Here is a 26811-nt window from a genome sequence, read left to right on the forward strand (position 1 = left end):
CATATACAAAATATTAGATTAGACATTTCAGGGTTTCATTTGTGGCAGTCATATTGCATATTAGTTAAGAACAATATATTCTATACACATCTCTGAATTAAAAATTCGAGTAGGATCTATAACATCTGTATTTCTAAAACAACTTTACATGTCCGTTCTATTTTCCTGCAAAGACACGCGACTTTGACAGCTACGAAATCTGACGTCACCTCTGCTCGACACATCTTTGTCAGTGAACAAAATGGCGACCTACTGTCTTACCGTTGCTCGGCTCCAGGTAAGCGACCGTTTTTAACTAGTTTAATTGTATTTATGTGCCATCGATGTGTGAGAATTCACTCTCAAATACAAGTGAAAGCACATTGTATGTGAATCTTATGTATAGATCTGATGTTTGTTTGAGAGAGTACGATCAAATTCTTGTCGGCCACTGACCCAGGTCATCGTGTCCTGAGTTACCACGAAGCTCGCTAACTAGCTTCGTCAAGGAGCTCAAGTTTGTCATTGACACACAAATATGGCTATTTAAAGACACTTGTAATGTGTACAATTTGATGAATATGCTCAACTTTAAGATGTTATCGCTCTCTATGTTATTTCAACCGAGGACACGTTTATTGATTGCAAGGTTAACGCAAGGTTAGGGTACAAAGCAACCACACAGGGCGCTGGCAAGCACGACGCAGTCTTGCCAGTGACCAAAACAACACCGTTAGAATAGTGTCCCCCATAGAGGTGTAATACAAACAGTTTGTCATACGAGTCTTAACTGTTTTTGATATTTTGTGACTTTGCTCTCAAAGCCCAAATGGAGTGATTGGCCTTACTACTTCGGTTCTTTTGACTTCTATTTTGATATGTTATAGATATTTTATAGGTGTTTGCTGTTCCTAATATGTTTTCCTCCCCATACCTTTGAGTGACAGCACCTCCTTGTCGACACGGAAAGGCAAAATACAATTTCAATGATGTATGTCTCGGCTGTTGTAGTCAGGGATTTTCATTGAAGGACCCATTTAGTGCTGATTATTGACTAAACATCTGAATTTGCCAGATAATTTTCTGCCTGATATTTTATATTTCTAATCTGTTTCACCTCGAGGTAGAATCATTCTTTATGTGCTCAACAAGAAAATATGTCCGTTTTTACTGACATTCGTACTTTACTTTTTTCTCTTAATAACTCTGACTTTGCTGATAGCTGCTTTATTCAGGAAAAATGTACTTACTGTGATTTTTGGTTGCCCCACCTAGCTATCATAAGATGAATGCACTAACTGGAAGTCGCTCTGGATAAGCGTGTCTGCCGTCTGCTAAAAGACTAAAATGTATTGGGCAATCCCATTCACATACTGCGCTCTATTCACACGCTTGTGCATAACTTCCTGTAATAAACCCACCCTTCATGCTTTATTTCTTGTCTTGTTGCTGGTGCAGGTGCTCTTTGCCATCCAAGGTGGGCTACAGTACTGCACCCAAAGACTTATCTAAATCTAGGCCCAAATTACTTTGATGTACAGGTTGTTTTTTTTCATGTTGAATTAACTCTTTTGTCAGCTTGCCCTGGGCCAGGGTGTGCGGCGCCTACACGTGTCTGCAGCCTTCAATGCCAAGGCCAAAGTTTCAATGAGCCGCTTTGAGCCCAGTAACTATGTCAGCTATGAGAAGCTCAATGAGAACGTCAACATTGTGCGCAAAAGGTCAGTCTACCCCTCCACCGTTTACATTAGCATATGTCCCCGTTTCATTCCATGCTTACAGTGAGATGGCCTACAGGCCAGGGTGCCAGTCTGTTTCTGACTTAGCCAACTTAATTGTCTTGCCAAGGCAATGATGGGACTGTAATAGAGGTCGACCGATTATGACTTTTCAACGCCGATACCGATTATTGGGGGACCCACACAAAAAAAAGCCGATACCGATTAATTGGACGGTTTTTATTTTATTTTTATTTATTTGTAATAATGACAATTACAACAATACTGAATGAACACTTATTTTAACTTAATATAATACATCAATAAAATCAATTTAGCCTCAAATAAATAATGAAACATGTTCAATTTGGTTTAAATAATGCAAAAACAAAGTGTTGGAGAAGAAAGTAAAAGTGCAATATGTGCCATGTAAGAAAGCTAACGTTTAAGTGCCTTGCTCAGAACATGGGAACATATGAAAGCTGGTTGTTCCTTATTAACATGAGTCTTCAATATTCCCAGGTAAGAAGTTTTAGGTTGTAGTTATTATAGGACTATTTCTCTCTATACGATTTGTATTTCATATACCTTTGACTATTGGATGTTCTTATAGGCACTTTAGTATTGCCAGTGTAACAGTATAACTTCCGTCCCTCTCCTCGCTCCTACCTGGGCTCGAACCAGGAACACATCGACAACAGCCACCCTCGAAGCAGCGTTACCCATGTAGAGCAAGGGGAACAACTACTCCAAGTCTCAGAGCGAGTGATGTTTGAAACCCTATTAGCGCGCACCCGCTAACTAGCTAGCTATTTCACATCGGTTACACCAGCCTAATCTTGGGAGTTGACAGGCTTGAAGTCATAAACAGCGCAATGCGTTGTTGAATCCGGAAACTATCATCTCAAAAATAAAATGTTTTTTTCTTTCAGTGAAATACGGAACCGGTCCGTATTTTATCTAACGGATGGCATCCCTAAGTCTAAATATTCCTGTTACATTGCACAACCTTCAATGGTATGTCATAATTACGTAAAATTCTGGCAAATTAGTTCGCAATGAGCCAGGCAATGAACGCAAGAGCAGTGACACAATTTCATGTTAGCAGGCAATATTAACTAAATATGCAGGTTTAAAAATATATACTTGTGTATTGATTTTAAAGAAAGGCATTGATGTTTATGGTTAGGTACATTGGTGCAACGCAAATGCGCTTGTTAAATCATCATCCGTTTGTTGAAGTAGGCTGTGATTCGATGAGAAATTAACAGGCACCGCATCGATTATATGCAACGCAGGACACGTTAGATAAACTAGTAATATCATCAACCATGTGTAGTTAACTAGTGATTATGTTAAGATTGATCGTTTTTATAAGATAAGTTTAATGCTAGCTAGCAACTTACCTTGGCTTCTTGCTGCCCTCGCGTAACAGGTAGTCAGCCTGCCATGCAGGCTCCTCGTGGAGTGCAATGTAAGGCAGGTGGTTAGAGCATTGGACTAATAACCAGAAGGTTGCAAAAACGAATCCCCGAATCCTCCCTGAACAAGGCAGTTAACCCCCATTCCTAGGCCGTCATTGAAAATAAGAACGTGTTCTTAACTGACTTGCCTAGTTAAATAAAGGTGTAAAAAAAACAACAAAAAAACGGCAAATCGGTGGCCAAAAATACCGATTACCGATTGTTATGTAAACTTGAAATCGGCCTTAATTAATCGTCCATTCCGATTAATCGGTCGACCTCTAGACTGTAACCCAAGTTTTCTGTTCAGTGTCAGCTGTACAATTAGAGCTATTTGTAGCACTTGGCCTTTAAAGTAACTTCTCTGCCTTCCTCCCTTCCAGACTCAACCGTCCCCTCACTCTCTCTGAGAAGATCGTCTACGGCCATCTGGATGACCCTGTGGGGCAGGACATCGCCAGGGGGCATACGTACCTACGTCTGCGGCCGGACCGCGTGGCTATGCAAGATGCCACGGCCCAGATGGCCATGCTGCAGTTCATTAGCAGTGGCCTGCCTTGTGTGGCTGTGCCCTCCACTATCCACTGTGATCATCTGATCGAGGCCCAGATTGGAGGAGCCAAGGACCTAGCGAGAGCAAAGGTGAAAGGTCAGGGAAGGCCTGAGCAGGGGATGGATAAAAAAAATATATATATATATATTATTTAACTAGGCAAGTCAGTTAAGAACAAACTCTTATTTACAATGACGGCCTACACCGGCCAAACCCGGACGACGCTGGGCCAATTGTACGCCGCCCTATGGGACTCCCAATTACGTCCGGTTGTGATACAGCCTGGATTCGAACCAGGGTGTCTGTAGTGACGCCTCTATCACTGAGATGCAGTGCCTTAGACCGCTGCACCACTCGGGAGCCCCAGGACAAGGTCGTCAGTCCTGGTGGCTGGATACAGGAATAGGAAATAATGTACCCGTAATAATATTTGGCCTTTTCTCTTGGTCCTTAGGACATTAATGCAGAGGTGTATAACTTCCTGGCCAGTGCTGGAGCCAAATATGGAGTGGGATTCTGGAAACCAGGCTCTGGCATCATCCATCAGGTACTGTAACAAAGCTACTCTGAAATGACACTGAAGCCACACGTTTCCCTAGTGTTAATTGCTGGCAGTGCACTCACTTGATAATAGATAAGCTGTCCTTATAGAATTAAGTTCCTATAAAATTTTGATATGAATTTCATTATTTATTCACATAAGATTTTGCACCCTTTTATAATGAAGAGCAGAGCTATCTGTTTACAGTGGTAAGTGCCATAACTGACTCTTATATCTCACCCATTCAGATAATCCTGGAGAACTATGCCTACCCAGGGGTGTTGCTGATTGGCACAGACTCTCACACACCCAATGGTGGTGGACTGGGCTCCATCTGCATTGGAGTGGGAGGGGCTGATGCTGTTGATGTCATGGCTGGCATCCCCTGGGAGCTCAAATGTCCCAAGGTAAGTGGGATTCCCAGTTTTTATATTGAACACAATCTTTTTTCCCCAGTAATATAATACAGTATGATACTACATAAACCTCACTAAACCATGTTCTCCTCCTGTCAGGTGATTGGGGTGAAGCTGACAGGCAAGCTGTCAGGGTGGACGTCCCCCAAGGACGTGATCCTGAAGGTGGCTGGGATTCTGACCGTGAAGGGGGGTACTGGAGCCATTGTGGAGTACCACGGACCTGGGGTGGATTCCATCTCCTGCACAGGTCTACTGCACACTGTATTACTGTCATTATCTAACTAGGATGGTGATCAGCTGACCACCACTGCTCTTTGGTCTAATGTACTTCTGTTTTTCTATTTATGGTGTGAGGAGCACAATCATCAATCGGTAGTGTTTACGATCAAGCAACATTGTAGGACATTTTGTGTTTGTAGGAATGCGCATAGAAACTCCTAGCATATTGTGTGTTTTAGGAATGGCCACCATCTGCAACATGGGGGCTGAGATTGGAGCCACTACCTCTGTGTTCCCCTACAACCACCGCATGAAGACCTACCTGGAGAAGACTGGCCGTGGAGGTCAGTCCATGTCATCAAACAAGTCTGTCTGTGTGCGTGATGTGCAATGATCTGTCAGGTGATGTGCTGAATATGTTAGGTGATGTGCTCTATATGTTTGTGTGAAGTTCTGGGATTGCATCCCAAAAGGCACCCTACATAGTGCACTATAAAGGGAATAGGGTGCCATTTGGGACGCTCCCCTGGAAGGTTTGTCATTTCTTTATAAGAGATGCTTGATCCATTTATCCGACCCCGTTGCCCTCCCACTCCTCTCAGACATTGCTGCCCTGGCTGACGATTATGCTGACCTGCTGGTTCCAGACCCGGGCTGTGAATATGACTCGATTGTCGAGATCAACCTGGATGAGGTGAGTCCCCTCCCCTGCTGTTTCTCTCTCTCTCACACACACACACACACACACACACACACACACACACACACACACACACACACACACACACATATATACATCCAACCTGACCCGAGCTATCTTTCTCTGTCCTTCCTAGCTGAAGCCCCACATCAACGGGCCCTTCACCCCCGACCTGGCTCACCCCATGGCAGACATTGGGGCCACGGCAGCGAAGAATGGCTGGCCCCTGGAGGTCAAAGTAGGTCAGTGCAGTCTTCAGATCTTTTTGACCTCACAGCTGGCCACTGCGTCTCACCACCATGTGTCTCTGTTTAGACCTTAATGTTAATTGGCTATAACTGTGATATTACTATATTATTACTATATATACTTTATCTGTCTTTATCCTTATACACAGATGTATAGCTGTTCTATTCAATATGAGAAAGTAGACATGCAGTGGGTGGCTGCTTAATCTGTCCCCTCCCCTCAGGTCTGATTGGCAGCTGCACCAACTCCAGTTATGAGGACATGGGCCGCTCGGCCTCCGTGGCCAAACAGGCCCTGGACAAAGGGCTGAAGTGCAAGGCCGCATTTACCATCACCCCCGGGTCTGAACAGATCCGCGCCACCATCGAGAGAGACGGATATGTGAGTCCCTGGTACCAGTAGATTGGAAGGGGATATGACCAGGGTTCAAACTATAGTGGTGTCTGGGGTGCTGATCACTCCACCCAACAAATCAGGGAAACAGGATAACCGTTGTAAAATATTGTTGACATCCTCGTAAGTATCAAGGATGTTAACATTGGCCCAGCTCTGCTCTCTTATTTTAAGGGCATCGCAGGTAGAGGGGTTTGTAATTGGAGCTCTGGATGTTGAGATCCTCAGTAGGAATACTACTGCTGTGTCCTGGGCTCCTCCTAACTGGCCTACTGCTAGCTCCTCCTAACTGGCCTACTGCTAGCTCCTCCTAACTGGCCTACTGCTAGCTCCTCCTAACTGGCCTACTGCTAGCTCCTCCTAACTGGCCTACTGCTAGCTCCTCCTAACTGGCCTACTGCTAGCTCCTCCTAACTGGCCTACTGCTAGCTCCTCCTAACTGGCCTACTGCTAGCTCCTCCTAACTGGCCTACTGCTAGCTCCTCCTAACTGGCCTACTGCTAGCTCCTCCTAACTGGCCTACTGCTAGCTCCTCCTAACTGGCCTACTGCTAGCTCCTCCTAACTGGCCTACTGCTAGCTCCTCCTAACTGGCCTACTGCTAGCTCCTCCTAACTGGCCTACTGCTAGCTCCTCCTAACTGGCCTACTGCTAGCTCCTCCTAACTGGCCTACTGCTAGCTCCTCCTAACTGGCCTACTGCTAGCTCCTCCTAACTGGCCTACTGCTAGCTCCTCCTAACTGGCCTACTGCTAGCTCCTCCTAACTGGCCTACTGCTAGCTCCTCCTAACTGAAGATGTATGTATGTTGTTCTGTAGTCCAAGATCCTCGGTGATGTTGGTGGAATGGTCCTGGCCAACGCCTGTGGACCCTGCATTGGACAGTGGGACAGGTAATAGTCAGTTGACTTACTCATTCATGTTCATTCTGTTGACATTCATTTTGAAGTTGAAAGTCTTCTATTAAAAGTGTCTTAAGATATTGCCTGCATATCAAATGGCACCCTATTCCATATGTAGAGCAGTGCTTTTGACCATGGCCCAAGGGCTCTGGTCAAAAGTAGTGCACTATATATGGAGTAGGGTGCTATTTGGGACAGTGGTAAGTTGATGTTTCTGTTCAGGCGTGACGTGAAGAAAGGAGAGAAGAACACCATTGTCACGTCTTACAACAGGAACTTCACCGCTAGGAATGATGCCAACCCAGCCACACACGCCTTCGTCGCCTCCCCTGAGGTACTGTTAAGACTGAATACACAAACACCGGGGTTTCCGTTAAGGAAATGTGGCACCGGACATTTGACTGGCAGCATTTTAATTTAACGGACATTTGAGAAATTTACCAGACGCATCTGCATTGGGAGCGTAACCTGATTAGGGCATCAATTCATGGTGCTCAGAATGACAGAAATCACATTAAGATTAGGGTTATTCCTCTTAACAGAACATCGAACTCGAGGACGGAAGGGTGTGCGTTCTTCTAACCAAATTCCAATGCGCACTTTTCCTCAGCCAAAATGAGTTTAAAAAAAGACGACTAATGAACTGCAAAATCACTAGCCTATGTCAATCCCCATAGTAGAAAAGTTTACCTATTCTATTGGTCAGCTTATCATTCTGTGTGAGAAAGAGATAGCTTATTCCAAACACTCTGGGACATTTGTGGGATGATACAGTGCATTCGGAAAGTATTCAGACCCCTTGACTTTTTCACATTTTTGTTACAGCCTTATTCTAAAATTGATTAAATTGTTTTTTTCCCTAAAAAAACCATCACATTTACATAAGTATTCAACCCTTTACTCAGTACTTTGTTGAAGCAACTTTGGCAGCAATTACAGCCTCGAGTCTTCTTGGGTATGATGCTACAAGCTTGGCACACATGTATTTGTGGAGTTTCTCCTATTCTTCTCTGCAGATCCTCTCAAGCTCTGTCAGGTTGGATGGGGAGCGTCGCTGCACAGCTATTTTCAGGTCTCCAGAGATGTTTGATCAGGTTCAAGTCCAGGCTCTGCCTGGGCCACTCAAGGACATTCAGAGACCTGTCCTGAAGCCACTCCTGCGTTGTCTTGTCTGTGTGCTTAGGGTCGTTGTCCTGTTGGAAGGTGAACCTTCACCCCAGTCTGAGGTCCTGAGTGCTCTGGAGCAGATTTTCATCAAGGATCTCTCTGTACTTTGCTTCGTTCATCTTTCACTTGATCCTAACTAGTCTCCCAGTCCCTGCCACTAAAAAACATCCCCACAGCATGATGCTGCCACCACCATACTTCACCGTAGGGATGGTGCCAGGTTTCCTCCAGAAGGTTCTCCCAGGTTCTACCAGCTGACGAGAGGAATTCTGGATCTCTGTCAGAGTGACCATCGGGTTCTTGGTCACCTCCCTGACCAAGGCACTTTTCCCCCGTTCGCTCAGTTTGGCCGGGCGGCCAGCTCTAGAAAGAGTGGTTCCAAACTTCTTCCATTTAATAATGATTGAAGCCACTGTGCTCTTGGACCTTCAATGCTGCAAAAATGTTTTGGTACCCATCCCCAGATCTGTGCCTTGACACAATCCTGTTTTGGAGCTCTACGGACAATTCCTGTAGAACCTTATATAGACATGTGTGTGCCTTTTTCCAAATCATGTCCAATCAATTGAATTTACCACAAGTGGACTCCAATCAAGGATGATCAATGTAAAACAGCATGCACCTGTGCTCAAAAAATAACCTGTTTTTGCTTTGTCATTATGGGGTATTGTGTGTAGAGTGAGGAATTTTATTTAATCCAAAATTTGGAAAAGGGAAGGGGTCTGAAATACTTCCCGAATACACTGTGTTTTCAAAATGCATACGGTCTCCAGCTCATTGCAAAGTGGTGTGACGCTGAAGCCTGCCTACCTATATGCACTAGAATGGCGAATGGGAAGCATGCTTCAATTACCAGTTGAGAAATAAAAAAACAGGCGATTTGCATTTAGAACTTTTATGCAATAATTGGGCTTATAAAAGCACAACAGCAGAAAGAAATGAGCTGTTTGAGAAGCTATAGCTGTCTTACAGAGTTTCCACTCATAGGCTCTATATCTTTATGCTCTGCGCGTGTGATAAACACAGCCACTAACAAAAATAGACACGAGCCAATTTAATTCCACAAAATTATGCAACCTATAGACCGATAAGCATGACATGTTATATGTATTTCCATCAATGAATAGGCTAAAAAGCATTATTTTGCGATGCGTTTCTTTTCTTTCTGGCCGGCGCCAGTTAGGGACATTGTCCTGCTTTATTTATCTGCTTTATTTTATTACCGGCTAATAGAAACCTTGATACACACACCGCTTCTTTGCTGATTCGCCTTCATACTGTTCTCACTCACTCCCATGGAAGATATTGTACACTTGCTCTCACTGGTAAACACAATACACACCTCACCAACTACTTTGTCCTCTCCTCCTCCAGATCGTTACAGCCCTGGCAATAGCAGGAACCCTGGATTTCAACCCCGAGGTTGACTACCTCACGGCCGCCAACGGAGAGAAGTTCAAGCTGGAGCCTCCCAGCGCAGACGAGCTGCCCAAGTTGGACTTTGACCCTGGTCAGGACACCTACCAGCACCCCCCTGCAGAGGGTGGATCAAAGCTGAGGGTGGACGTCAGCCCCACCAGCACCCGGCTGCAGCTGCTGGAGCCCTTCGACAAGTGGGCCGGCGGAGATCTGGAGGACCTACAAGTCCTCATCAAGGTCAGGGGGAAAACTAGGGTCTGTTCAGGAGGGTGCAAACTTTCTGATTTTAAAAATATATTTATAGTCAAACTTACTCTCTCGCATTCCACCATGCTCACTCTCTCTGTCCATCCAGGTGAAGGGGAAGTGCACCACAGACCACATCAGTGCTGCCGGCCCCTGGCTAAAGTTCCGTGGTCACCTTGACAACATCTCTAACAACATGCTGATCGGAGCAGTCAACATTGAGAACGACGGCGTCAACAAGATCAAGAACCAGCTGACGGGAGAGTACGGCGGTGTTCCTGACGTCGCCCGCCATTACAAGGTTAGCTCCCCGGATGATGAACCTTGACCCCTAGCTCAAACAACATCCTCACTTGAGATTAAAAAGTGTACCCTCCTGAGTGGCGCAGTGGTGTAAGGCACTGCATCGCAGTGCTAGCTGTGCCATTAGAGATCCTGGTTTGAGTCCAGGTTTTGTCGCAGCCGCCGCGACCGGGAGACCCATGGCCCAGCGTCGTCCGGGTTAGGGGAGGGTTTGGCTGGTAGGCACGTCCTTGTCCCATCGCGCTCTAGCGACTCCTGTGGCGGGCCGGGCGCATGCACGCTGACACTGTCGCCAGGTGTATTGTGTTTCCTCCGACACATTGGTGCGGCTGGCTTCCAGGTTAAGCGGGCATTGTGTCAAAAAGTAGTGCGGCTTGACTGGGTCATGTTTTGGAGGACGCACGGCTAGCGACCTTTGCAACTCCCGTACGGACTCGGGAGAGGCAGCGATGGGACAAGACTGTAACTACCAATTGGATGCCACGAAATTAGGGCAAAAAAAAAAGTGTACTTGTCGCTCAAATTTCCCTTTTGAAAGTGTGCTGTGCGTCTCTCAGCCCTTTTTATAGATACAGAATACCCATAAACATTTGGCCATCAGTGTAGGAAATGGCAATGAGTGACTCTAACCCTCCTGTTGTGTTTGTTTCATGTTAATTCATTCTGTGTTTCCGCTCCAAAATGACCGCCCCTTATAGCTGATTATGAATCCATAATAATACATATATTATCACCTAATATTGTGTTAGATCTTTTTATCAACTTAAGTTCTTGTGAACATTACAAGTTTTGAACTTCTATTTGCTATTTATGGCCTGTAGGCCTCATTGACCTGAGCTCATACAACTTGTTTTTGAGTAAAAAAAAAAGTGTAATTTATGGATTATTTTAACTATAACAAATATTCAGACTAAATATATTGTGCCATTTATCACAGACTACTTTGTGTCAAAGTTTAACAAGGACTCTCTCCTTCTCACCAGTGTCATGATCAAAGATATGCTCAAGAGCCTCACATACAGTATATCGTTTGGTCATTGTGCTGCCACAGAATGAATTGTGAGCAAGGCCTCAAAAGCTTTATATACCTGAGCTGTGACAAAAGTTCTATATATTATTAAAACAATGTTGCAATTATTTGTGAGAATGCCAACATGTGGTTCCCGTGGGGGAAAGATTCTATTGGGGAAAGGTTGCCATGGAAGCCAAGAAGAGGAGTGTGTGTGTGTGCTCAAACACACATGCATGTAGGAGTCTGGGAGAGGAAGTGTGTCCATCTGATGAATGGGCATGTGCCTGAACTGAATTTTATCACCTGAATGTAGTCTCACCCATTCATTTCTAATGACCGGTCATTTTTTTACCAGGAACACCACAGGTGTACAAAAGTTAAATACATTTCTTATTTTTTCTAATGAAAATCATAAATGTATTTTGTGTGTCCAGATGCCCTGCGTGAACAAAGTCGTGGAACCTTATGACAATCTACATTTTTCAGAGAGAACTTGTAAATCGGTCCAATTTGACCGGAACACAACAGGAGGGTTAATAGTTTCCCTGATGTGTTTGATCTCTCCCAGGCCAACGGTCTGTCGTGGGTGGTTGTGGGAGATGACAACTACGGTGAGGGATCCAGCAGAGAGCATGCCGCTCTGGAGCCCAGACACCTGGGAGGAAGATGCATTATCGTCAAAAGCTTCGCCAGGATCCACGGTAACTTTAAGCACAGGCCAAAAGGGACAGTGTGTGTATGTGTGCACGCCTTTAGAACAATGCAACTACATTGCTTCCTTCCCCAACTTCATTTTTAACATTGACCCAACTACAGGGATGCAAAGTCATTGCTTTTTGCCGATATTCATCGGTTTGATCTCAAAATAGACCATCCAAGTGAATCGTGTAGATCCGGAGGGCCGGTCTCGTATCGAAGTCATTGACTGAGCCTCTGGACTCGGCACAGAAAGTTAGATGTATGGAACATTAATTGTACATTTACATTTAAGTCATTTAGCAGACGCTCTTATCCAGAGCGACTTACAAATTGGTGCATTCACCTTATGATATCCAGTGGAACAACCACTTTACAATAGTGCATCTAAATCTTTTAAAGGGGGGGGGTTAGAAGGATTACTTTATCCTATCCTAGATATTCCTTAAAGAGGTGGGGTTTCAGGTGTCTCCGGAAGGTGGTGATTGACTCCGCTGTCCTGGCGTCGTGAGGGAGCTTGTTCCACCATTGGGGTGTCAGAGCAGCGAACAGTTTTGACTGGGCTGAGCGGGAACTGTGCTTCCTCAGAGGTAGGGGGGCCAGCAGGCCAGAGGTGGATGAACGCAGTGCCCTTGTTTGGGTGTAGGGCCTGATCAGAGCCTGAAGGTACGGAGGTGCCGTTCCCTTCACAGCTCCGTAGGCAATCACCATGGTCTTGTAGCGGATGCGAGCTTCAACTGGAAGCCAGTGGAGAGAGCGGAGGAGCGGGGTGACGTGAGAATTGTACCGTTTATCATAACTTAATGAATATAATGCATCAGTGATTCATACTTCCTGCTACTTTCTGAAGTAATGCCTGTTTATTTGCACCTACAGTACCAGTCAAAAGTTTGGACACACCTACTCATTCAAGGATTTTTCTTTATTTTTTACATTGTATAATAAGAGTGAAGACATCAAAACTATGAAATAACACGTGGAAGCATGTAGTAACCAAAAAAGTGTTAAACAAATCAAAATATGAGTTTCTTCAAAGTAGCACCCTTTGCCTTGATGACAGCTTTACACACTCTTGGCATTCTCTCAACCAGCTTCATGAGGAATGCTTTTCCAACAGTCTTGAAGGAGTTCACACATATGCTGAGCAATTTTTGGCTGCTTTTCCTTCACTCTGCAGTCAAATCAAATCAAATCAAATTTATTTTTATATAGCCCTTCGTACATCAGCTGATATTCTCAAAGTGCTGTACAGAAACCCAGCCTAAAACCCCAAACAGCAAGCAAAGCATGTGAAAGAAGCACGGTGGCTAGGAAAAACTCCCTAGGAAAAACTCCCTAGAAAGGCCAAAAACCTAGGAAGAAACCTAGAGAGGAACCAGGCTATGAGGGGTGGCCAGTCCTCTTCTGGCTGTGCAGGGTGGATATTATAACAGAACATGGTCAAAATGTTAAAATGTTCATAAATGACCAGCATGGTCAAATAATAATAATCATAGTAGTTGTCGAGGGTGCAACAAGCACGTCCGGTGAACAGGTCAGGGTTCCATAGCCGCAGGCAGAACAGTTGAAACTGGAGCAGCAGCACGGCCAGGTGGACTGGGGACAGCAAGGAGTCATCATACCAGGTAGTCCTGAGGCATGGTCCTAGGGCTCAGGTCCTCCGAGAGAAAGACAGAAAGAGAGAAAGAGAGAATTAGAGAGAGCATATTTAAATACACACAGGACACCGGATAAGACAAGAGAAATACTCCAGATGTAACAGACTGACCCTAGCCCCCGACACATAAACTACTGCAGCATAAATACTGGAGGCTGAGACAGGAGGGATCAGAAGACACTGTGGCCCCATCCGATGATACCCCGGACAGGGCCAAACAGGCAGGATATAACCCCACCCACTTTGCCAAAGCACAGCCCCCACACCACTAGAGGGATGTCTCCAACCACCAACTTACCGTCCTAAGACAAGGCCGAGTATAGCCCACAACGATCTCCGCCATGGCACAACCCAAGGGGGGGCGCCAACCCAGACAGGAAGACCACGTCAGTGACTCAACCCACTCAAGTGACGCACCCCTCCCATGGACGGCATGGAAGAACACCAGTAGGCCAGTGACTCAGCCTCTGTAAAAGGGTTAGAGGCAGAGAATCCCAGTGGAAAGAGGGGAACCGGCAAGGCAGAGACAGCAAGGGCGGTTCGTTGCTCCAGCCTTTCCGTTCACCTTCAGTCAACCATTTCAATTGGGTTGAGGTCGGGTGATTGGAGTCCAGGTCATCTGATGCAGCACCATCATTCTCCTTGGTCAAATAGCCCTTACACAGGTGTTTTGGGTCATTGTCCTGTTGAAAAACAAATGATAGTCGCTACAGAATGCTGTGGTAGCCATGCTGGTTAAATGTGCCTTGAATTCTAAATAAAAGACAGTGTCACCAGTAAAGCACCATCACACCACCTCCTCCATGCTTCACAGTGGGAACCAAACATGCCGAGATCATCTGTTCACCTACTCTGCGTCTCACAAAGACACGGCGGTTGGAACCAAAAATCTCAAATTTGTACTCACCAGCTTTCCACTGGTCTAATGTCCATTGCTTGTGTTTCTTGGCTCAAGCAAGTCTCTTCTTATTGGTGTCCTACTAGTGGTTTCTTTGCAGCAATTCAACCATGAAGGCAGTCTCCTCTGAACAGTTGATGTGTCTGTTACTTGAACTCTGACGCATTTACTCTGAGGTTGGTAACTCTAATGAACTTATCCTCTGCAGCAGAGGTAACACTGGGTCTTCCTTTTCTGTGGCTGTCCTCATGAGAGCCAGTTTCATCATAACGCTTGATGGTTTTTGTGGCTGCACTTGAATAAACGCTCAAAGTTCTTGCCATTTTCCGGATTGACTAACCTTCATGTCTTAAAGTAATGATGGACTGTCATTTCTCTTTGCTTATTTGAGTTGTTCTTGCCATAATATGGACTTGGTCTTTTACCAAATAGGGTTATCTTCTGTATACCACCCCTACTTTGTCACAACACAACTGATTGGCTCAAAAGCATTAAGAAGGAAAGAAATTCCACAAATTAACTTTTAACAAGGCACACCTGTTAATTGAAATGCTTTCTGGTTGAGAGAATGCCAAGAGTGTACAAAGCTGTCAAATCAAAGGGTGGCTAATCTGAATAATATTAAATATATTTTGATTTGTTTAACACTTTTGGTTACTACGTGATTTCATATGTGATATTTCATAGTTGTGATGTCTTCACTATTATTCTACAATGTATAAAATGGTAAAAATAAAGACACCCTTGAATGAGTCGGTGTGTCCAAACTTTTGACTGGTACTGTATGTTGTGTAAGCAGTTGGCATGCATAAAAAGTCATTTCTAAAGGCTTTTCCAGAACCTTCTCAATTAAATGTTGACTGCAAAGTAGGCCTACCTGGCAGAATGATATCATTATGAATCTGCAGGGATGTCCTTGTCCCATCGTGCACTAGCGACTCCTGTGGCGGGCCGGGCGCAGTGCACGCTGACATGGTCGCCAGGTGTACGGTGTTTCCTCCGACACATTGGTGTGGCTGGATTCTGGGTTAAGCGGCCATTGTGTCAAAACGCAGTGCGGCTTGGCTGGGTTGTGTTTCGGAGGACACACGGCTCTCGACCTTCGCCTCTCCCGAGTCCGTACGGGAGGTGCAGCGATGGGACAAGACTATTACTACCAATTGGGGCGCAAAAGGGGGTAATGTACAAATATTTAAAAAATGAAACAACCTTAAGCGCTGACCCCCCCCCCATGACACAATTTTTCTGTCTTGTGAGTTGGAAAGTTAGGAGTATTCAGTTTAACAAATGCATAATACACACTTAATTATTCTCTGAACTGGCAAATGGATTTTCTTGCACTTCACAATGAATTTGTGTTTCTGTACAGGGACAAAAGTTCAATTTTTGGGGGGGATCCTCACCAATTAGCTTTCCTGCAGCTAACCTTTTTTCTTTCTTCTCTCTGCAGAGACTAATCTGAAGAAACAGGGTATGCTGCCCCTGACCTTCCAAAACCCTGCTGACTACGACAAGATCCGACCAGACGACAAGATCTCCATCAAAGGACTCGCAACCTTCACCCCAGGAAAGGTGAGTGGCATTTAAACCAATCTGTAGGCTTTAGTTTCAGCCCATCATGATCACATCTGATTTAACTAATCATGGTCTAAATTAGACTGTCCAGGTTCCGAACCAGCCAGCTCCAGTGTTTAGGCTTGAAGTTTGTTTCCAGATAAGGTTCACCATGTATGTCTGTCTAACTTTGTGTTGCTGCCCCCTCCAGCCCCTGTCTGCAGTAGTGAAGCACAGTGACGGCAGCAAAGATGACTTCCAGCTGAACCACACCTTCAACGAGACACAGATCGAGTGGTTTCAGGCCGGCTCCGCCCTCAACAGGATGAAGGAGCTCCAGTAACTGGAGAGGGAGGAGGAAGATCTACGGATACAGGGGGAGGAGTGGAGAGGATGGGGGACACGGATTAGGCAGAGATGGGGGCAGGTTTGCAGTGTTTTTAAAGACATGGGATGTGTCTCAATCTTGAACGGCTTCCTTTCCTCCTCTCCTTATGTTCGGTACCCTGATCTGAAGGTACATTTTAATATGACTATCTGCTCCATTTAACCAATCAGTGATAAGTAGGGAAAGGAGGAGAGGAAACCATTTAAAAAGTATTGAGACATGGTAAAGAGTAAAAGCCACACCCCCTCAGATTATATGAAGCTTCCGGTCCAATCATCAACCACTGCATGTGTCATCCTCTGCCCACACTGTAGAGTCCAACACAACTTCTCATATGTAAGAGACATGACTATCCTTGCAGTACAGACGACAGAAGTGCATAGACACAGACCAGTACTACTGTACAGTTTAAGGTAGTGTGAACTGCTGTAGTAGACTCAGATACTGTATACAAAGGAAGGCTTACCGCTTTTGAGACACACACCAACACGTTCTTCTTTGAGTGGAACGGTAACCTAACACACTGCCAACTGCAGCTCCTCCAGTTATCACAGCTGTTCAAACAGTCCATCCAAACTGTAGTCGCTCACCTGGTCTCTGAGCTGCACCAGTCTAACGCTGTATCTGTCACAGGCTGCATGAGATATCTGCTTTAGTGATTGTGTGATGGAGTGTTTGCTTTGTCCTTTCAGCTCCATCCACACCCTGCAAGCTGCTGTTCATTTTATTGTAGAGTCTCAAAGACTAGAATACACAGAGACTGGTTAACACACAGCAAACTGACATCTGTGTAAGTATGTGTTGTCTATATATTAATTAGTGTGTATGCGTTAACTCTTTGTAACAACAGCCCCTCTCTCCATAACACCCCTGTGCTTTTGGATCTTACTGAATATTACCACACTGGTCAAAGCTTCCAATATTGTAGAGTGATTGCTTATGTATTTTTCCTCTAAAAGCTTGGATGTGCATTAAAGTGGAGTTTTGCTCTTGTTTTTGTATTTCGGTCTCATCTGGAGAAACGTGTTATTTGGACTACCAGACTCTTTCGCGCTGTCCTGTGTATTTTTGAGTGCCTTTTTTTAAATTATTTTTGTGGGTTACGTTAGGGTGCAGAGTTTGTCCTGGTCAGGGAAAAACTCCTGGCCCTTGTTATGTTTTTCATTGTGTCTTTATCACAGAAGTGAACCCCTGTGTCAAAGCTAGATACCCCTGGACCAGTGGTTCCCAACCAGGGGTACTCCAGGCAGAGAGAAATTCAGTTTGTGGTACAGTAACCGAAAAAGGTTGGAAACCACTGCACTAGACAACTCCCATTGCTTGGCAGGGAATGGGAACTCTCTCAAACACACTAGCTAACTCTGCCTAGAAACATTTCAACAATGAATTACACATTTTGTATGAGTTTCTGTAAAGTTATAAAGCACATTGAAACATTGACTCCAACAGCATTAAAATTGTGACCAAGGGCAGCAACTTTCTGAGTCTGTTGTGGTGTGTTCTGATACCATCACCACTCCCCTCCTGTCTGCAGTATGGAACGTGTCTGGATCATGTATATTTAAATATTTTTGGTTTTCCTGTTTTTTTTGTTGTTTTTTTCTCATGTTGAATAAATTTTGTGTTATTCAGTCACGATGGGTTGTAAAATAAACTGAAATTTCAATGAATATAGACCACTGCTTCTGTGGGTTAAGTTGTGTTGTCTGGAGTTTTCCTTTGTTCATTTGTGTGTGTGGGGGAGCGAGAACCCAGCAAACCAACATTCATTCTGCAAAAGTTCCCAGAACTGGAGGATATTGGCACGGGTAATTAGGCCTGAGACGAAGTCGAGGCATTGTTCTTATCCCTTCCAACATTCTTATCCCTTGCTTGCTAGCTAGCTAGGCAACTACGGCTAACTTAGTCACGTCAAAAAGTTCAGACAGAATAACAGCAAAGTAGCTGCATTTGCAATTGTTTAAGCTGTTCTCTAGTGACATTTATTTGGATACATCCATAACAATGAGCTAATGAGGTGCGATTTCACCTGCCATAGAGAATGTGCTCTCTCGTCAGAATGCTGTTGTTCAGAGGAGCTAGCCAACAACACAGCTACAGTAGCACAATCACTTTAAATTGAAGCTGGTAAGACTGCAAATAACATTTTTTTTTTTTTTAAACCTTTTTTCAATTGACCTTTTTTTGTATATGTCCATATGTTTGTATGATTAAATGCTGGTCAAATGTCCTATGAATAAAATTGAAATGCAGTGTGTCTAAATTACCCTGTAGTGGGCCTAGAATACTAGTCTGGGTAACACCTGCCTCTATGTCCTTGACCCAATGTTCCCACAACCTAATTAAACATTCTGGGAACCTTTTAAGAACCGACTAAATGTGTTCTGGGAACGTTCTTGTAAAATCAGGTGAAGGTTTTTTGCACCCTAAAATAAACATTGCATAATCATCGGCACAACTGGACAGTTTATTTTTTATTTTGGGAACATATATTTTGTGATGTCTCCACAATGTTCCCACCAGACTGTTCCCACAACCCAATGAAACATTCTGGGAACCTTTAAAGAACAGACAAGATGTGTTCTGGGAACATTCTTGCAACATCAAGTGAATGATTTATACAAACATTATACACTGCTCAAAAAAATAAAGGGAACACTTAAACAACACAATGTAACTCCAAGTCAATCACACTTCTGTGAAATCAAACTGTCCACTTAGGAAGCAACACTGATTGACAATACATTTCACATGCTGTTGTGCAAATGGAATAGACAACAGGTGGAAATTATAGGCAATTAGCAAGACACCCCCAATAAAGGAGTGGTTCTGCAGGTGGTGACCACAGACCACTTCTCAGTTCCTATGCTTCCTGGCTGATGTTTTGGTCACTTTTGAATGCTGGTGGTGCTTTCACTCTAGTGGTAGCATGAGACGGAGTCTACAACCCACACAAGTGGCTCAGGTAGTGCAGCTCATCCAGGATGGCACATCAATGCGAGCTGTGGCAAGAAGGTTTGCTGTGTCTGTCAGCGTAGTGTCCAGAGCATGGAGGCGCTACAAGGAGACAGGCCAGTACATCAGGAGACGTGGAGGAGGCCGTAGGAGGGCAACAACCCAGCAGCAGGACCGCTACCTCCGCCTTTGTGCAAGGAGGAGCAGGAGGAGCACTGCAAGAGCCCTGCAAAATGACCTCCAGCAGGCCACAAATGTGCATGTGTCTGCTCAAACGGTCAGAAACAGACTCCATGAGGGTGGTATGAGGGCCCGACGTCCACAGGTGGGGGTTGTGCTTACAGCCCAACACCGTGCAGGACGTTTGGCATTTGCCAGAGAACACCAAGATTGGCAAATTCGCCACTGGCGCCCTGTGCTCTTCACAGATGAAAGCAGGTTCACACTGAGCACATGTGACAGACGTGACAGAGTCTGGAGACACCGTGGAGAACGTACTGCTGCCTGCAACATCCTCCAGCATGACCGGTTTGGTGGTGGGTCAGTCATGGTGTGGGGTGGCATTTCTTTGGGGGGCCGCACAGCCCTCCATGTGCCATTAGGTACCGAGATGAGATCCTCAGACCCCTTGTGAGACCATATGCTGGTGCGGTTGGCCCTGGGTTCCTCCTAATGCAAGACAATGCAAGACAATGCTAGACCTCATGTGGCTGGAGTGTGTCAGCAGTTCCTGCAAGAGGAAGGCATTGATGCTATGGACTGGCCCGCCCGTTCCCCAGACCTGAATCCAATTGAGCACATCTGGGACATCATGTCTCGCTCCATCCACCAACGCCACGTTGCACCACAGACTGTCCAGGAGTTGGCGGATGCTTTAGTCCAGGTCTGGGAGGAGATCCCTCAGGAGACCATCCGCCACCTCATCAGGAGCATGCCCAGGCGTTGTAGGGAGGTCATACAGGCACGTGGAGGCCACACACACTACTGAGCCTCATTCTGACTTGTTTTAAGGACATTACATCAAAGTTGGATCAGTCTGTAGTGTGGTTTTCCACTTTAATTTTGAGTGTGACTCCAAATCCAGACCTCCATGGGTTGATAAATTGGATTTCCATTGATTCTTTTTGTGTGATTTTGTTGTCAGCACATTCAACTATGTAAAGAAAAAAGTATTTAATAAGATGATTTCATTGATTCAGATCTAGGATGTGTTATTTTAGTGTTCCCTTTATTTTTTTGAGCAGTGTATAACCATCAGCACGGCTGGACTGTTTTTGTGTTATGAGAACATTTGCCACAACCCAATGAAACATTTAAAGAACATACAATATGTGTTCTGGGAACACAAAAACAAAATCGAAACTGTGTAGAAATGATAATGAACCTGCATTCACAGTTGTTTTTTTTTACTGTGTCCAGCTCGCTAATAATCACCATAATGAAAGCTAGACAGTCAGGGCGAATCGAACATTTAAAAACCGATGGATAGAGGGCAATTTTTTGGCAGATTTTGATGGCGAGGAAATAGAACACATTGTCAGAGCGGCCCTCCGTCCGGCCCTCGTTGATGACCGAATGCAACATTAATTTGACTCTCTGCTCTAGAAGTCCTTATGGTCTCTTAGACCTATCATGTTATATTTTTTCACTCACAGTGACTATATCAGAATCTTATCTGACTGCTCTCATACAGTTGGATGTTGTTTTTCAACAATATTTATTTGATCAGAGCTCACCGATGTTCACAATTGTTAGCCTACTTCTTCTATGATTAGGACCACTAGGAATTTATAGCCGCCTGGCCTATTACAATATACAAAACATAAAAGCACCTGCAGCCTTCATTGTGTCGGCACAGGAACCCCGTACCCTTCTCATTTTGCTCCCTAATCATCCAGACAGACCAGCTTGTGCCGCGCAGCCACAAGCAATAGGTATTCTCTCCACATGTCTGTGCAGGTTTATTTTTATTTAATTATATAATTATCGTTATATAACAGTTAAGAGTCAAGACATCAGCACGTTTGACCGAAAACAGCTTGACATTTTACGGTAAGAGCTCGATAAATCAATAGCCTACAGTTTGATAGTGCGCTTTAGGCTATATCTTTCTTTTCTTATCGGTCCTATGTACAATTTACCACCCAGGTGAAATGTTTATATCCTATGTAAACTGTTAACTTGATGAATCTTTTATGATGAGTAGACTAGCCTTTACATTTTGTTTTGTGCCGCTTCTACCTTATTTTGAGCGATCAATGTATTCTCCTGTTGTCTCAGCTGGTATGCTACACATGAGAATGTTCTGGAATCAAGATGCCAGTGGGTTTAATTTTGGGAGCGAGTGAGAGCCTAGACAACATTTATATTTGAAACCGCTATTTGACAAATTAAAAAGGATTATACAGATTAAAGGCGGCCAGAAAAAGAAAAGAGCAGCGTCGTGAGTGTCACTGTGTGTAGTGTACTGAATATTTACGTGTCTCCCATGCTGATGATGATGATAATGACAAGCAGCCACAGTGCCCTTCTGATTTTGGGAGGTGCAAGGCGAGTTGGGACAGCCTTTCTGTCTAGTTGAAGCCACTCTGGTCCGCCCTGGGGTTTACAGTGCTCCAAAACGACCCAAATATCAGTGTACTGCCTATAATCCAATTATCTCTTTGATAGGTTTACAGTCACTCTCACTACTTTACAAGCGGGAATATATGAAATGTTCCTCATGAGACACATACGATTAGATAAACGTTATTGTTAGAATAAGGTAGTTGTTATCAATATATCATGATGTGTCATTTAGTAGCTAATAATTCAAGTCAATAATAGTTTTCAAACGGTGTCTTTTTTTCTGTGCCAAATTGTGACAGATGTGTGTACACCTTCAAGTCAACATTGCACCAGCCTATGTGACGTTGTCATCAGAATAAAACCTGCCATCTTTCTTTGACACATGGATGGGGAACATTTGATTAATCCCTTTCCCTTAAATGAGTTTTGGGATAAGACAGAACACCTCCTCTTACCAATAAAAAATAAAGGATGCCCATTCCTCATTATTGGATCATTATTGATCCCTACCACACTAAACCCTCCTCCCTAAACCCTGGTATCCACCGTCTCCACCCTGACCCTCCAGTCAATAATGGGGCAGACACTACTCCACCATGCAGGCAGCTATATTTAGATGGTGCCACTTGTCACATAGAAAGAGAGAAAGATGGAGAAGCCCTAGGGATGCGGTCTGCTACACATTTCACTCATCTTTTACATAGAGAGCACTGACAGACATCAGCATGCAGACTCTAAGAGGGGAGGGCAATGGTAATAAGTCTCAAAATGACACAAAAATGCTCCCAATGGCTAAATAATTTGATATTGTCTAGGGATTCTTCAGTCAAAGACTCTGCTGGTTGCGCTGCCTCAGTCTGTTCAAAGCGTTTGACGTCTGAATACAGGATAAGAGCAATAACATAATGCTACCCAGCTCTATGTGACTATCTGGGGCGGGTGGGAGGGGGGTTGGTATTATAATTATGTATTCAATATTGGAGATAAGGCTCTCCTCGGCGAGGCTGGGTTATATAGACAGATATTTTCAAAACATTGAGGTCAGTGTTGGTGCTTCAAACCAAATCACTGTGTTATTGTTATTTCACTGAGCGTATTGTTGTGTTGTTGTCCCTCCTCGTTATTGTTTTACAGTCTTTGAGGATTTATTCATATATTTATATCTATTTCTTACACTCTTTTTTTTTTTCTCTCTTCCTCTCTTCCTCTCTTTCCAGGAAACCACCAAGCTCCTCCATTGTCCCGCCTTCCAGACGCATCCTAACAGTAATACCACCACTACCACCACCACCACCTCCTCCACCACCACCGACATACCACCACCACTACCAACACCACCACCACTACCACCACCGACACACCACCACCACTACCACCTCCACCACCACTACCACCACCGACACACCACCACCACTTCCACCACCACCGACACACCACTACCACTACCACCTCCACCACCACTACCACCACCGACACACCACCACCACTTCCACCACCACCGACACACCACCACCACTACCAACACCACCACCACTACCACCACCGACACACCACCACCACTTCCACCACCACCGACACACCACTACCAACACCACTACCACCACCACCGACACACCACTACCACCTCCACCGACACCACCACCGACACCACCACCGACACACCACTACCACCACCACTACCACCACCACCGACACACCACCACCACTGACACACCAACATCACCCTTATCATGCTGGCAGTCTAGGCCTGTCTCCCAAGCTGTCCCACCCGAGACTGAGGCAGCTTCTCCCACGGAGCTCCACACCCCCAGGGGGACCAGCACAGAGATGGCTGATTCAGACCCCTCGTCCCCCTCTGATCCCCCACAGCCTCTGAGCTCCCCCCGCACCCCCCTCTCCTTGTCCTTCCCCTTCCTCAGGCAGGGAAGTCGGGTGTGGGAAAGGGAGAGGAAACCCCCCGTGATGCCAGGCGAGCTGCCCAGCCCTCTGCCCACCAAACGCACCCGCACATACTCAGCGTGAGTAGGAATAATCTGTGGTGGTATAAGTAGTAGTGTGTGTGATTGTGTGTGTGTGTGCATGACCTTGAGGGTGACCTGGTCACTTTTAGGGATTAAGGAGCCCTTTTGGATGCAAGCCCTGAGAATAGTCTCCAGGGGTTAATGTTAGGGAGGCCTGAGAATAGTCTGCAGGGGTTAATGTTAGGGAGGCCTGAGAATAGTCTGCAGGGGTTAATGTTAGGGAGGCCTGAGAATAGTCTGCAGGGGTTAATGTTAGGGAGGTCTGAGAATAGTCTGCAGGGGTTAATGTTAGGGAGGCCTGAGAATAGTCTGCAGGGGTTAATGTTAGGGAGGCCAGAGAATAGTCTGCAGGGGTTAATGTTAGGGAGGCCTGAGAATAGTCTGCAGGGGTTAATGTTAGGGAGGCCTGAGAATAGTCTGCAGGGGTTAATGTTAGGGAGGTCTGAGAATAGTCTGCAGGGTTAATGTGTGTTGTTTCTCTGCTGTGTGTCTCAGGACGGTGCGGGCCAGATCAGGCCCAGTGTATAAGGGCGTGTGCAGGACCTTCTACAGGTGCCAGGGTCATGGCTTTATAAAGCCCTCCAACGGTGGAGAGGACATCTTTGTACACATCTCTGAGTGAGTGGTTCTGAAGCATTAAGATTATAATTGTATGATAAAGCAATAAGGTATATTGTGATTATAATATATGATATTATGTACAACGCATAGCGGTATAACACTTGTCAGTCCTAAAGTGTTTTGCTGTAGATTGTAATTGCCAGTCCTAAAGTGTTTTGGTGTAGATTGTAATTGCCAGTCCTAAAGTGTTTTGGTGTAGATTGTAATTGCCAGTCCTAAAGTGTTTTGGTGTAGATTGTAATTGCCAGTCCTAAAGTGTTTTGGTGTAGATTGTAATTGCCAGTCCTAAAGTGTTTTGGTGTAGATTGTAATTGCCAGTCCTAAAGTGTTTTGGTGTAGATTGTAATTGCCAGTCCTAAAGTGTTTTGGTGTAGATTGTAATTGCCAGTCCTAAAGTGTTTTGGTGTAGATTGTAATTGCCAGTCCTAAAGTGTTTTGGTGTAGATTGTAATTGCCAGTCCTAAAGTGTTTTGGTGTAGATTGTAATTGCCAGTCCTAAAGTGTTTTGGTGTAGATTGTAATTGCCAGTCCTAAAGTGTTTTGGTGTAGATTGTAATTGCCAGTCCTAAAGTGTTTTGGTGTAGATTGTAATTGCCAGTCCTAAAGTGTTTTGGTGTAGATTGTAATTGCCAGTCCTAAAGTGTTTTGGTGTAGATTGTAATTGCCAGTCCTAAAGTGTTTTGGTGTAGATTGTAATTGCCAGTCCTAAAGTGTTTTGGTGTAGATTGTAATTGCCAGTCCTAAAGTGTTTTGGTGTAGATTGTAATTGCCAGTCCTAAAGTGTTTTGGTGTAGATTGTAATTGCCAGTCCTAAAGTGTTTTGGTGTAGATTGTAATTGCCAGTCCTAAAGTGTTTTGGTGTAGATTGTAATTGCCAGTCCTAAAGTGTTTTGGTGTAGATTGTAATTGCCAGTCCTAAAGTGTTTTGGTGTAGATTGTAATTGCCAGTCCTGAAGTGTTTTGCTGTAGATTATAATTGAACCTTGAATGTCCTAGACCTAGAGAGGTCTGCAGTCTCTCATAATAATTATCTCCCTCGTTAGTATCGATGGAGAATACGTTCCGATGGAAGGCGACGAGGTCACGTACAAAGTCTGTTCCATCCCCCCCAAGAACCAGAAGATGCAGGCGGTGGAGGTGGTCATCACCCACCTGGCCCCAGGAACCAAGCATGAGACCTGGTCTGGACAGATCATCAGCTCCTAGACCTCCACCTGCACCTGGAGAGAGGCGGTGTGGGGAAGAGTGGAGGGTGGGGTTGGGGAGAGAAGGTGGGAAGGAGCCTGGATAGGTAAAGGGGAGGGAAGAGGGAGAAGTGGAGTCCAGGGTAGGGAGAGAAGGTGGGGAAGGAAGGAGCCTAGAGAGGTAAACGGGCAAGGGGAGCAGAGGAAGGAGTGAATAAGTAAAGGGGTTGGAATGTGGTATAAGGCTTAAGATGGCTTTACGTAGGTTTCAGTTGGAATGTGAATGAGGAAAAGTAAATTATTTAATTTTAAGAAAAAATATCAAGGTTAACTTTGATTTAAGATTAAAGGTTGATGGTTTATTTAAGATGATTTAAAATAGCAGGAGTTGAGTAAGTTTAATAAATCACTATGGTAGGGAAACCGTGAAACAGAGCATCAAACCTTCCTAAATTATATTGTTTTTATTCATACTTTTGATTGATTGACTTATTTATCTTCCATTTGTTATGACAGGTGAGGTAGATGTTGTTGATCAGATAATAATTTATAAATGTGTGTTTTTGTGCCAATATATACCTGGTCTAACCCATTACACAATTCACTCTGATGATACTGCCCTGGTAACGCCTACTCCTTCAGTCTAATGTTGACCAATGACCATTTATTCATTTTTGTAACATAGTTACTGATGATTACTATATGAGGTTCAACCCCCCTTTTCTATCATTAAAACCAATGCTATCCAGATTAACAGACACGTCTTTTTTTTTTAAATGGACATACACTGTTGTCAATAGTCTCATACTTTCGTCATGCAGTGTCCATGTTTTAGCCTTTTGTAAACATAATTAGGGTTCTATGCATGTTTAATTCCATTTTTGATTGTGACAAAAATATATAGTAGCTAGGGTACTACATAGCGCTCTTCTTCTGTTGGGAAACTGGAGTTTCACTGTGTTCAAGAGCACTTTTTCTGTTGAATCAC

General features: G+C 44.6%; 2 protein-coding genes across 2 annotated transcripts; both read left to right on the forward strand.

Moving 5' to 3' along the window:
• Positions 1-29: 29 nt before the first annotated feature.
• On the forward strand, positions 30-18150 carry LOC106609344 (aconitate hydratase, mitochondrial). The gene is made up of 17 exons (XM_014208081.2): positions 30-277; positions 1558-1700; positions 3544-3802; positions 4168-4260; positions 4503-4661; positions 4770-4920; positions 5132-5236; positions 5495-5586; positions 5729-5834; positions 6065-6222; positions 7052-7125; positions 7357-7468; positions 9676-9957; positions 10076-10267; positions 11850-11982; positions 15983-16104; positions 16298-18150. The coding sequence occupies exons 1-17, from the start codon at positions 242-244 to the stop codon at positions 16427-16429; spliced, it is 2349 nt and encodes a 782-aa protein (XP_014063556.1). The 5' UTR covers positions 30-241; the 3' UTR covers positions 16430-18150.
• Positions 18151-23618: 5468 nt separating this feature from the next.
• Positions 23619-26573, forward strand: LOC106609358 (cold shock domain-containing protein C2). Its single transcript, XM_014208114.2, has 3 exons — positions 23619-24015; positions 24514-24636; positions 25683-26573. The coding sequence occupies exons 1-3, from the start codon at positions 23825-23827 to the stop codon at positions 25843-25845; spliced, it is 477 nt and encodes a 158-aa protein (XP_014063589.1). The 5' UTR covers positions 23619-23824; the 3' UTR covers positions 25846-26573.
• Positions 26574-26811: the final 238 nt, after the last annotated feature.

Source organism: Salmo salar, chromosome ssa01 (genome assembly GCF_905237065.1).
Source record: "Salmo salar chromosome ssa01, Ssal_v3.1, whole genome shotgun sequence".
Lineage (NCBI taxonomy): Eukaryota > Metazoa > Chordata > Actinopteri > Salmoniformes > Salmonidae > Salmo > Salmo salar.

Coding starts and splice junctions, on each gene's coding strand:
- LOC106609344 (XM_014208081.2), top strand. CDS start 242: ATGGCGACCTACTGTCTTACCGTTGCTCGGCTCCAG. Junction 1,701..3,543: donor GTCAACATTGTGCGCAAAAG/GTCAGTCTACCC, acceptor CCTCCCTTCCAG/ACTCAACCGTCCCCTCACTC. Junction 4,921..5,131: donor GGATTCCATCTCCTGCACAG/GTCTACTGCACA, acceptor TGTGTGTTTTAG/GAATGGCCACCATCTGCAAC.
- LOC106609358 (XM_014208114.2), top strand. CDS start 23,825: ATGGCTGATTCAGACCCCTCGTCCCCCTCTGATCCCCCACAGCCTCTG. Junction 24,016..24,513: donor CGCACCCGCACATACTCAGC/GTGAGTAGGAAT, acceptor TGTGTGTCTCAG/GACGGTGCGGGCCAGATCAG. Junction 24,637..25,682: donor ATCTTTGTACACATCTCTGA/GTGAGTGGTTCT, acceptor CTCCCTCGTTAG/TATCGATGGAGAATACGTTC.